The 12,207-nt window shown below is 42.7% G+C and overlaps 1 protein-coding gene across 1 annotated transcript; it reads right to left on the bottom strand.

Annotated features, from left to right (window-relative positions):
* Positions 1-211: 211 nt before the first annotated feature.
* On the bottom strand, positions 212-6,577 carry LOC121395418. Its single transcript, XM_041568952.1, has 2 exons — positions 6,335-6,577; positions 212-1,695 (listed from the first exon to the last, which is right to left on the bottom strand). Exon 2 carries the CDS (start codon positions 1,571-1,573, stop codon positions 377-379), a length of 1,197 nt encoding a protein of 398 aa, XP_041424886.1. The 5' UTR covers positions 1,574-1,695; positions 6,335-6,577; the 3' UTR covers positions 212-376.
* Between the last annotated feature and the right edge of the window lie 5,630 nt (positions 6,578-12,207).

Genomic DNA, 12,207 nt, shown 5'->3' with positions numbered 1-12,207 from the left:
AAGATAAAAGATAAAATCAAAAATGAAGATTAGTAAAAAATGTTTAAAAAATGTCAAAATGAAGATTAGTCAAAATGAAAAATACTAAAATGAAGCTAAAAATGCTAAATTCAAACTTTTTTTTTTTTTTTTTTTTGTTCCAATCAATCCTCCCCTATAAGGCTGATAAAAGTTATATCATATAAATGTAAATCAAAGTAGAGCAGAAGCTGGGGAGGATGTACAGCGGCTTATGGCACATATCATTACTTTAACAATAAGGTACAGACCAAGGGCCAGAGCTAAAATAACTAGGATGGGTTTAAAGAAACTTCCAAGGAAATCATTTAACCATCCACCAATATTACCTAACCATGTAAAGGGATTAAAACCATTTTTAGAAATATCCCTGGCTTGTTTTTAGCAATTCGAAAACCTTGGCCATATGAGATTCAACAAGCGATTCAGAATCATTAATGTAAGTGCAACATTCTTCTCCTATTAAAACACAGACTCCACCTTGTTCTGCTAACAAGTAATCTAGGGCCATTCTATTCTGAAGGGCTACTTTACGAATCTGAGCTAGTTCTACATTAATTGCAAGGACCGATATTACAGTGTTGTTAATCATGCGGTCAAGAAGGGAAGCATATTCATTAAGGCGAGCCATCATTTCTATTCCCCAACCTGTCCAGGCAGGGAAGAAAGCCCAAGCCTTATCTTTATCATTAAAAAGTTCCCTTTTCTGTATCTTAAGATTTAAAACAGCAGATGAGTGTGTATCAATAAGTGAGGTAGCAGATAATTCTGTTCTAGTTCTAACAGCTGGGACTACATTTCCTATAGTACATCTACCTTCGGCTCCCATGGGCAACCAAGCATAGGCTTTCTTACCACAGATGTAATAAGTCCCTGAAGGAAGCACCATGGGGCGGTGAAAACCCTGATTTCTAATCTGAAGTATTAAAAATTTTATGTTATAGTGAGCAGGACCATCTATATAATCTAAATCCCATTCTAAACTCTTATTGGCCCAAGAAAGGCAGGGCTCAATAGTAGAAGATACTTTTGTTTCATCAACGCAATGTGCATATGTGGTGGCTGCTTCATAATGTGTGGGGACCTGAGTAATATTTAAATCAGTTGAATTACATGTAGTTTCTCCTATAAGGATTTTAGGAATCCTTATTTGTTTACCATTAATGGTCACCCGTGTTTTTCTACTAAAAACAGTGAAACATACTGAAGGATGGCGAACTATTCCTGCCAAAATAAGAGCTGGGGGTGCTTTCATTATTTCATCACCTTTACCAGAAATTTCCCTATATTTAGACAATTCTGGATCAAGAGTTGAAAAGTCCATCACATATCTGTCTTCAAAATCAGTCCATGTAAAGGGGACCCCAAGGATAGGGGTACCAAGGCTGTGAGTAGGAATATGTGAGCAAACCCAACAATCAGTCTTATTTTCAATAGCGGCAGCAGTACTGTGCAGTTTTAAAAGTTCATTGTCAGTCCATAATGCTGTTATGGGGGTGGAGAGGAAGTAGGAAACACAGAAGGACAAGGCAAGCAGTCTCGAAGATGAATCCATGTCCCGTGGTTTTCAAGTAATACGGCAGTGGGGGAGAGCTGTTGTATTTTAAAAGGACCGGAATATATAGGCTGGTCCCAACGGCTACGAGTAAAGTTTCTCTTGTAGACCAGATCTCCGACCTGGAAAAGAAAAGGAGTGACAACAACAGGTGCCTTGGAAATATTCACTTCAGACATTTGGTGTGCTAACTGGAGACACCGTATGAGATTGTATGGGCTGTCAGCATTAGGAAGTGGACATGTACTGATGGTGTGGATAAGAGACATACGTCTACCGGTAGTGATTTCAAATGGGGTAAGTCCACAACGCCTAATAGGATGGTTGCGGAGTATGAACAATGCAGCTGGGAGACATTCCAGCCACGAGCCATTTGTGGCAGCTGTCAATTTTCTGAGTTGTGTCTTTAAGAGACCATTAGCTCTTTCCACAATGCCATTGGAGGTTGGTTTGTACACAGACACGTACCTCCACTTGATATCAGTACAATTTGCAAATGTCTCACAAAGTTGATTTTTGAAATGGCTTCCATTATCAGAAACAATGGACTTGGGAATTCCATGTCTGGGAAAGATTTCATTGTATAGATTATCAAATACAACCAGAGCTGTTTCCTTCCTACATGGAAAAACTTCTAACCATTGAGAGTACGGGTCAATCATGACCAAAAGATACCTGTATCCTTTGCAAGGAGTTACCATGTCCGTGAAATCGATATGCCATTCTCTGAAGGGGCCAGCAGGCCTTGGAATCGCTCCAGGGGGAATCCTTGGAGTTTGATGACTGGTGTTGGTGAAACAAACATTACAAGTATTGACCACAGCTTTACAAATATCTTTTAAATCTGGGCACCAGTACATTCCCCTTATAGTATTGATCAAGTCATTTGTTGGCACAGTTCAGCAGTGTCTGCAGAAAGCAAAAGGTCGTCAACATACTGTATTAGAAAAACAGAAGTAGGTAAAAGGTCAGTGAACGTTTGCAGATCAGTCGCGAGTACGCGGCTGAAGATTGAGGGACTGTCAACTCCGCCCATTACGAGGCGGGTCCATTGGTAACGGTTATTGTTGTATGTGAATGCAAAAAGTGGTCTGGATTGCTGAGATAAAGGAATGCAATAAAATGCTTGGGATAAATCCAAAACTGAATTATATTCCTTTAAGGGGTTGTCTTGTAAGAGAGTGGCAGGGTTGGCAACAACGGGGAACTCTGCTGCGACTACTTCATTTAACTTCCGTAAGTCATCGACTATACGGTAGGAGCCATTTGGCTTCTGTACTGGGTACAAAGGAGTGTTATAAGGAGAGTCGCTTGGTTCAATTATGCCATGTTGCAAAAGTAGATTAATTTCATCTGCCACACCCTGAATGGATTGGGCTTTGAGTGGGTACTGTGGTACCTTGGGGCCATCACACCCTGGACGTAAATTAATTTGCACCTCTTCAACTGAAACGGCCTTACCAAAAGGTGCCTCGGGTGTGGCCCAGACTGCTTTAGGTATATCGTCAAATGGATCAACTGAATCTGCAGGAGAAGTGACAGTAGTTGCAAACAGTACAGTTGGCAGTGAGACAGCAAAATCAAGAATGATGTTAGCTTTGGTTAACAAGTCTCTGCCTAGCAAATTGACAGGACATGCAGGTGCATAGACAAAAGCATGTAGACAGGTGATTGTCCCAATTGTCACTGGAACTTCAGAGGTTAATTGGTTTAGCTGAGGCTTACCATCAAATCCTGTAGTGGAAACTGTTTGGGAAGAAAGGGTTAAACCAGCAGGAAGTGCAGAGAGAACAGATACTGTAGCGCCTGAGTCAAGCAAAAAACATGTAGGCATTTCTGCTATAGAAACAGTGAGAAAAGGTTCTTCAGTGGACATGGGAACCCGTAAAAGCATAGACAGTCATTGCGATTGGTTCCTGGGTGGAGACCAATTAGGAAAAGATTGAACATTGGAATTGTTGCGAGATTGAAGGTTAGGAGAGTTGTACTGATTGCCAAATCGTTTTGGACTACGGCATGCACGGGCATAATGTCCTGGCTTGTTACAGTTGAAACAGACACCTTTGGGAGTGTAATTAGCTTTGAAATCTCCAGATTTCCCTCTATTAGGGTTGTGAAATTGACCATCGGACTGAACATTTGCAAAAAAGGTAGGGAAATCTTTTAAAAATTCCCTGAAAGAATAGGACTCAGTGGTGGGTGTTGGTTCTGGGTTTTGATCTGTGGGCTTGCTTTCTCCGTCTTGGAGTTCCTTAATTTGCAAAGACATGAGTTTATGTTGGGTGTTTTTGAAATCCTTCTCTGCCTTTTTACTGTCTTCCTCATAGATTTTATGATAGTGAAGGATATGAGTATAAATCTCCTTCCATGATTTGGCATCTAAGCCAACTATAGCATCTAATTTTTTCTGTAAGGCGGCTGGGAAACCTTTACGGAGGGCCTGATAAACAAGTGGCACTACATTTGGTTCGTAAGGATCCATTCCTGTTTCTTGTGCCCATTGTTCTAAGAACTCTGAAATGTGTTTAGTTATGTCTGCACTTTCAGGGAGAGAAGTATTCATTAGTTTCCCGAAGTCCTTGTGAGTGGGATAACAAACTCTGAGAGCTGCAAAAATTCTAGGTCTGTAAGGGTTAAATTCAGCTCCGTCGTGAGAATCTGAAGACAGAACAATATGAGGAAGTCCTGCCTCGTTCCATATGGACTGCGCTGAGCGTCCAAGAATTTGAGCTAGTAATGCTTTTAGATCGCCTAAGCATAGAGACATGCCGGCAGTTAGTATTTCAAATTTAGATATCCAGGGGTCTGCCCCCCTTAACAGAGGTGGCAGAGCCTTGATTATCCCTTCCACATCGGCAAAGTTCCAAGGGACATATTTAAGTCCTTTGGTAGTATGCATAAGAGGATACATCTGTTTGGGTGAGGGTGAGACTATGTTAGCAAGTGCGCTCAGATTTTCATATTTCTCCCAAATGCTAAGACCATTAATCATGTATTGTCTGTCCCAATTTGGATCTCCCATGCCTCCTCTGATACAGAGGCGTGCTGTATTCAAGTTACGGGTGTCCAGAGCTCCCTCTCTAGGGAATGGGGTAACATTAGGTTTTAAAGATTCTGACCAGCCGGCCAGATTGTCAACCCAAGGATCTACAAAAGTGCTATCCCCCCCTTCTCCTCGGATTACTATATCCTTTGGGGAGAAAGAATTTTGTTTTGGAGTGTTGTTTTTTGGTCTTGTAACAATAGTTGCCAAGACTCTAGATGTTGGGATTTCTGCATCTTCTAATATGGGCATTTCATCCTCTTCCTCATCAAAAGATATGTTAGAGAGAGGTGTATTTGCCCTGACTTCAGGGTGATTTCCCATAGGGGTCTGAAAACCTTGACTAGGAGGTGCTCTGTTAACAGGGGTTTGGTGTGCAGCATCCTCATTAGGATGAAAAGGGTTGGTTTTGCTAAGTTTAAGACGCCCTGAGACGTCTGCCCAGTATGAGTCCTCATTACTGGCATGTGGCACTGTCTGCAAGTTTGTTGGTGGGGGAAGTGCCGGGGCAGTATAGCCCTGTGCTACCCTAGGATTGCCAATAGGCGTGTTTAGGGCAGTCTGTAATTGCTCCTGTGCGTCCATGTTAAGGACGGGATATAATTTGGCTGAACTCGGAGCAGTGTCTATGTGGGCTGGTTCAGCTGGGGCATATGCAGGTGGTTTTTCTGGGTATTGCTGAGCATATGCTTGCCAGATGTCATGGCATGCGGTATGTGCTTTTAGTTCTTTGCCCTTACATTTATCATTGATCTGTTCTAACAGGCTAGCTAGATCTGTAGGGAGAATGCTGCAGTTTTCTGGCCAAGAAAACGTGGCATCCTTACTTGTACCCCACTTAACCCATGCTTTGTGACATGTTACAAGAGCCTTACGACATAAGGGGTTTTGGTCACATACCTTAACCAGAAGTTCTGGGGTTGGTTTAGGTTTAAGCATTTTGAACATATCGCCTCAAATAGTAAATAAGAAGAACAAAATTTAACAAGGCGAAAAAAAATAAGATTGCTTCCAACGCTAAGTTGTACTTGGAAGAATTACTATCTTCTTCTGTTGAAGGCATAAGAAATCTCCCTAACAAAGAAAGTGGGAGTGTGTCTGTAGTGTTTTTTACAATGTGGGACTTACAAACTGAGTGTAAGGGGAGAAAATAGATTTGAAGCTGCAGATGTTTGACACCTAGATGCTTCTAGGGCTCTCTTCTGACATATGCAGATTCAAACAGACAGGAAAGTGATTCACACACCATACGCTAAAGAATTCCCTTCAGAAAACCTAGTTTTCCGTTCTCTGGTCTGTTTGGTCGCCCTATAGACAGAAACCGCAGAGAAAACACCTAAACCGCAAGCAGACTCTGAAATAGAGTCACGGATTCCCTTATGGACACTATCACACAGTTTACAATTAAGCTAAAGTTATTCACGCACTCGGTTGATTCCGGAGGGTGTGGGTTCCAGTTTCAACCACAATCATTCAATCACAACAGTCAGGGATCCTTTGTCATTCATACATCAACATGCATGTGTAATTGCTATGACAGAATTTTTTCTACTTAGTGTAACTGCTCATGATGAGGAACTAGGTACGTACAAATTACAAAAACAGTAAGAAAAAGGCGTATTCCTATCATGAACGGCAGAATATCAGAACTGGTTAGTACAACACTTAACACAATAATAAGCAGTAGATATAGACTAGAAAAGTACATTTATGCTCACCTTATCAGAGCCTTCCACGTGGGTATTACTCATCCATAAAAGTAAAGCTTTTACGGGAAATCCGTCCTGGAGCAAAAGAAATCTCCACGGGTAGTCTCCTGTCACCTGTAGAAGCAGGAGCTCTCTTCTCAACTTGCCTGAAGATCCGACTGAAAAACTTGGGCGTCCAGCGTCCGATATCACAGTCGGCGGGTCACCAAATGTTGTTATATTTGTACCTCTATGACCTCGTACGTAAAGCAAAACCACGAAATAGTGCAAGTTCAAATACAATGAGGTAGTTTATTGTGTCCAAAATATAAGACAATAGATTTTGCCTGGGGAAGCGGTCGTGTGTCACCTGGGTGGTACCCGAATGCTTTCCAAAGATACTCCCACATAACATAAGTTTATATACCCATCTTGATGTCATAGATGGGGGTGATAACAAATGGGGGTATGCCAATACCATACATGGTCTGACTCCTCCTTGTACGATTAATGTCTAGATAATTTGCTTAGTCTTACAAGTATTTCAGACAATATTGCAACATATTGTTCTTAGCTCCAACGGTCCACAGTCTCGCAATCAGCTATTGGCTAAACATAGCCATTGTGGTTATTCCAGTAAGTTTGAGCAACACTTATGCAAAAGGCAAGCTGGCATTGTGCTGACACTCTGGAATTTAAGTAACAGAGTGGTGATCTTTTATTTGTCTGGCCTAGTATAAGCTATATTAGTGACCATTGTCCACAGTAGACCATTTAGCCCTTTTTAGTCCATCCTGCCTTAGGCCATATAGCATTATGGCGTCATAGAGGGCGGGGGTGACAACTATCAACCCTCTGACACTAGCCATTCGTCCGTCTTAGGATTTAGACCGTTCCAGACATCAAATTTCACTGTCAGAACCTTAAACCAAAAAGGAAGGGCCGCTTGTCCTTTTTCGATCTGTGCCACTGACCTTCCTTGTTCAGCCATCCAATACACCCACCAAAAGAGAAGCTCCAGCCTGTCCTGAGGGGAATGTGTACCCCCCGCCCAAATGCCCAGCTGCTCCCACTCCCTCCAAACCTTACCATAAGCTGCCCATGTGCAGGGCCGGAACTAGGGGTAGGCAGAGTAGGCGCCTGCCTAGGGCGCAATCATATGGAGGGCGCACGTTTAGGGGGGAATTTTTTTCTTTTCTTTTTTTTTTAAATAAACCCTTATTTAATTGTATGTAATAATTTATAATATACTGCATGGCCGTGTGTGCGATCCCTTAACTTGTTCTGTTGCGTAGCGGTGACTCCAGCAACAGTGCTCCAGACCCCACCTCTCTTTTATTTGCTGCTGGCATTGGAGTCTCCTGAGCTTCTTTTTGACTCGATGTGGTGCATGCGTTTAAGGCAGCGACGCATGCAGACGTCACACCACGTTGAGACGGCAGTGGGCAGCAGAGAGAGGCAGCCGCAAAGAGCTGAGCTGGCGTGTTGGTGTGGTGCCTGGCGCACATCGAAGACAGCTGGGCACATGGTGACTTGTACACACTGAAAGACAATCCTGATGCTGGGCTCATTTTCTGCTTCATGCTGGCGCACACAGGTACAGATCATCAGGGACAATATTCTTGCTGCTGGCTTCTGGTCTAGCACATATTTGGGGGGCAATATTTTGCTGGCACAGATATGGGGCATTTTTTGGTAGCTGGCTGCCATAGGTACTAATTTGTGGGCAATATTTTGGCTGTTGGCTGGCACAGGCACAGATTTGGCGGGAAATATTTTGGCTGCTCTTGGTACAGATTTGGGGGCAATATTTTGGCTGTTGTTGGCAGTTTTTCTACTGTTTTGGTTTTTCTGATATTTTTTAGTGTACTTTATTTTTGTTAACATTACATATTTATATAAATAACCATAATGATACGATGATGCAGGACCGGGGGGGGGGGGTGCTGATTGAAGCCCTTGCCTAGGGTGCCAAATTACCTTGGCCCGGCCCTGCCCATGTGGACTCGGCCACTGACGACCTCACCAACCCTCCAATCCGATCGTCCCGATCCGCAACAGACACTCCGGGAATTGGTGGCCTTCCATTTCTGCAGTCGGAGCCAGCTGTCGAAAATGATCCCATTGAAACCAAGACAAAGAGTCAGCAATGTCATTTTGCACTCTGGGTAGGTGCACTGCCCGGAAACCAACATTGATTTGTAAGCAGCGCAGAATCAAAACTCTCAAAAGTCGCACAACTTCAGCCGAGGAAGCAAACTGCTTGTTTATTGCCTGCACCACCCCCATATTGTCTGTCACAAAGATCCCTCTCCTGTTGCTCAAAGAGTCACAAACAAGGGAAAGTTGTGCTCACCACTATTTTTTAAAAACATTAGGCGGGGGTGCAATGAGGCTGTGACCACAAAATACATATAGACACATACAAGAGTCCTCTGCACTCAACCCATTATCAATATATTTAAGACAGAGACATTTTGTGCATACTGCTACTAAACAATGCCTTACCCTTTAAACAAAACAGGGATTGTTTGTCCATATATTGCAATATATTTAAGCTGGCCAACTACGTCAAAGTCATCCCATATCTGGCCAGTCCTACGCTTAATTTTCATCTGATTCATTAAGAATTCTATTGCTTCATTATACATTTTACAAAGGGACTAGGTTTTACCTGCAACTTAACTTGCTGCTTTCAAAGTAAACCTCCATACTTGGCTGCCCTTTTATTAGACACCAGTGGGATCACCTGACTATAGCTGGGAAGGGTGGGAGCTACAACATAGAGCTGGTCACTGCTCTTGTATAACTATAACAAACAAGGGAAAGTTGTGCTCACCACTATTTTTTAAAAACATTAGGCGGGGGTGCAATGAGGCTGTGACCACAAAATACATATAGACACATACAAGAGTCCTCTGCACTCAACCCATTATCAATATATTTAAGACAGAGACATTTTGTGCATACTGCTACTAAACAATGCCTTACCCTTTAAACAAAACAGGGATTGTTTGTCCATATATTGCAATATATTTAAGCTGGCCAACTACGTCAAAGTCATCCCATATCTGGCCAGTCCTACGCTTAATTTTCATCTGATTCATTAAGAATTCTATTGCTTCATTATACATTTTACAAAGGGACTAGGTTTTACCTGCAACTTAACTTGCTGCTTTCAAAGTAAACCTCCATACTTGGCTGCCCTTTTATTAGACACCAGTGGGATCACCTGACTATAGCTGGGAAGGGTGGGAGCTACAACATAGAGCTGGTCACTGCTCTTGTATAACTATAACAAACAAGGGAAAGTTGTGCTCACCACTATTTTTTAAAAACATTAGGCGGGGGTGCAATGAGGCTGTGACCTCAAAATACATATAGACACATACAAGAGTCCTCTGCACTCAACCCATTATCAATATATTTAAGACAGAGACATTTTGTGCATACTGCTACTAAACAATGCCTTACCCTTTAAACAAAACAGGGATTGTTTGTCCATATATTGCAATATATTTAAGCTGGCCAACTACGTCAAAGTCATCCCATATCTGGCCAGTCCTACGCTTAATTTTCATCTGATTCATTAAGAATTCTATTGCTTCATTATACATTTTACAAAGGGACTAGGTTTTACCTGCAACTTAACTTGCTGCTTTCAAAGTAAACCTCCATACTTGGCTGCCCTTTTATTAGACACCAGTGGGATCACCTGACTATAGCTGGGAAGGGTGGGAGCTACAACATAGAGCTGGTCACTGCTCTTGTATAACTATAACAAACAAGGGAAAGTTGTGCTCACCACTATTTTTTAAAAACATTAGGCGGGGGTGCAATGAGGCTGTGACCACAAAATACATATAGACACATACAAGAGTCCTCTGCACTCAACCCATTATCAATATATTTAAGACAGAGACATTTTGTGCATACTGCTACTAAACAATGCCTTACCCTTTAAACAAAACAGGGATTGTTTGTCCATATATTGCAATATAATTAAGCTGGCCAACTACGTCAAAGTCATCCCATATCTGGCCAGTCCTACGCTTAATTTTCATCTGATTCATTAAGAATTCTATTGCTTCATTATACATTTTACAAAGGGACTAGGTTTTACCTGCAACTTAACTTGCTGCTTTCAAAGTAAACCTCCATACTTGGCTGCCCTTTTATTAGACACCAGTGGGATCACCTGACTATAGCTGGGAAGGGTGGGAGCTACAACATAGAGCTGGTCACTGCTCTTGTATAACTTTAACAAACAAGGGAAAGTTGTGCTCACCACTATTTTTTAAAAACATTAGGCGGGGGTGCAATGAGGCTGTGACCACAAAATACATATAGACACATACAAGAGTCCTCTGCACTCAACCCATTATCAATATATTTAAGACAGAGACATTTTGTGCATACTGCTACTAAACAATGCCTTACCCTTTAAACAAAACAGGGATTGTTTGTCCATATATTGCAATATATTTAAGCTGGCCAACTACGTCAAAGTCATCCCATATCTGGCCAGTCCTACGCTTAATTTTCATCTGATTCATTAAGAATTCTATTGCTTCATTATACATTTTACAAAGGGACTAGGTTTTACCTGCAACTTAACTTGCTGCTTTCAAAGTAAACCTCCATACTTGGCTGCCCTTTTATTAGACACCAGTGGGATCACCTGACTATAGCTGGGAAGGGTGGGAGCTACAACATAGAGCTGGTCACTGCTCTTGTATAACTATAACAAACAAGGGAAAGTTGTGCTCAAAGAGTCACCCCAAATCAACAGGGCGATTACAATGGGAAGCATCTCCAAGAAACATAGATTCTTTGTCAACCCTAACTCCTTCCATTCCTTCGGCCATGCCTTCGCGCACCATCTGCCCTCCAAATAGGCGCCAAATCCCATGCTTCCCACTGCATCCGTGAACAACTGTATTTCTGTGTTGGTGACCTCACTCCCGGGGAATATAGGTTTTCCATTAAATGTGCCCAGGAACCGACGCCAAATTACCAGATCATCTCTCACTTCCTTAGGCAACCTCACATGGTGGTAGGGGGCCATTGCCCCACACAGCACTTTACCCAACCTCCAACAAAAAACTCTGTCCATCACAATCACTCGGCAAGCAAAATTCAGCCTACCCAATATCGATTGCATCTCCCGCACCGTCGCCTTACACCTGCTTTCCAACCTGTCCACCCACTCTCTCAATTCGCTCAACTTATCCAGTGGCAGGCGGCATTCGCCTGCCTTCGTATCAATTTCCAGCCCTAAAAAGCAAAGGCAGGCCACTGGTCCCACCGTCTTCTCTGGCGCTAAAGGGACCCCAAATTCAACAGCCACCTCCTGTAATGTCTACAGTACGTGTTGGCACTCGTCTGAGATCACCGAGCCCACACTTAAAAAATCGTCAAGATTCGAATTAGACCTATACTGTACAACCCACTCTAGAAAAGAGCTAAACTTTTCAAAGTAGGAGCACAATATCGAACAAACCATTGGCAGGCACAAGTCCACGTAAAAGAAACCGTCCAGCACACACACCCCAATAGATGATGACACTCTGGATGAATCGGTAGCAAGCAGAATGCGGACTCTATGTCTGCCTTGACAACCAAGCTCCCACCCCCTTTTGACTACTGTCAATGCCTGGTCAAAGGACGTGTAGGAAACCGAACAAAGTTCCGAATGAGCCGGAACTTCCCGGGTTCTTTCTTAGGAACCACCCCCAGTGGAGACACCCTCAAGAGCTCCAATGGAGGGGCTGCAAATGGGCCCACCATCTGACCCAATTCCACTTCTTTGCAAATTTTTTGGTGTACTACCTCAGGGTGTGCAGCTACTGATCTAAGATTCCCATATATCTCCCCTCGGGCTCAAGGTTGAAAAGGTATCC

The sequence above is a fragment of the Xenopus laevis genome, chromosome 7L (genome assembly GCF_017654675.1).
Source record: "Xenopus laevis strain J_2021 chromosome 7L, Xenopus_laevis_v10.1, whole genome shotgun sequence".
NCBI lineage: Eukaryota > Metazoa > Chordata > Amphibia > Anura > Pipidae > Xenopus > Xenopus laevis.
The sequence above is the reverse complement of the archived record's forward strand: the minus strand, read 5'-3'. Positions and strand labels throughout refer to the sequence as shown.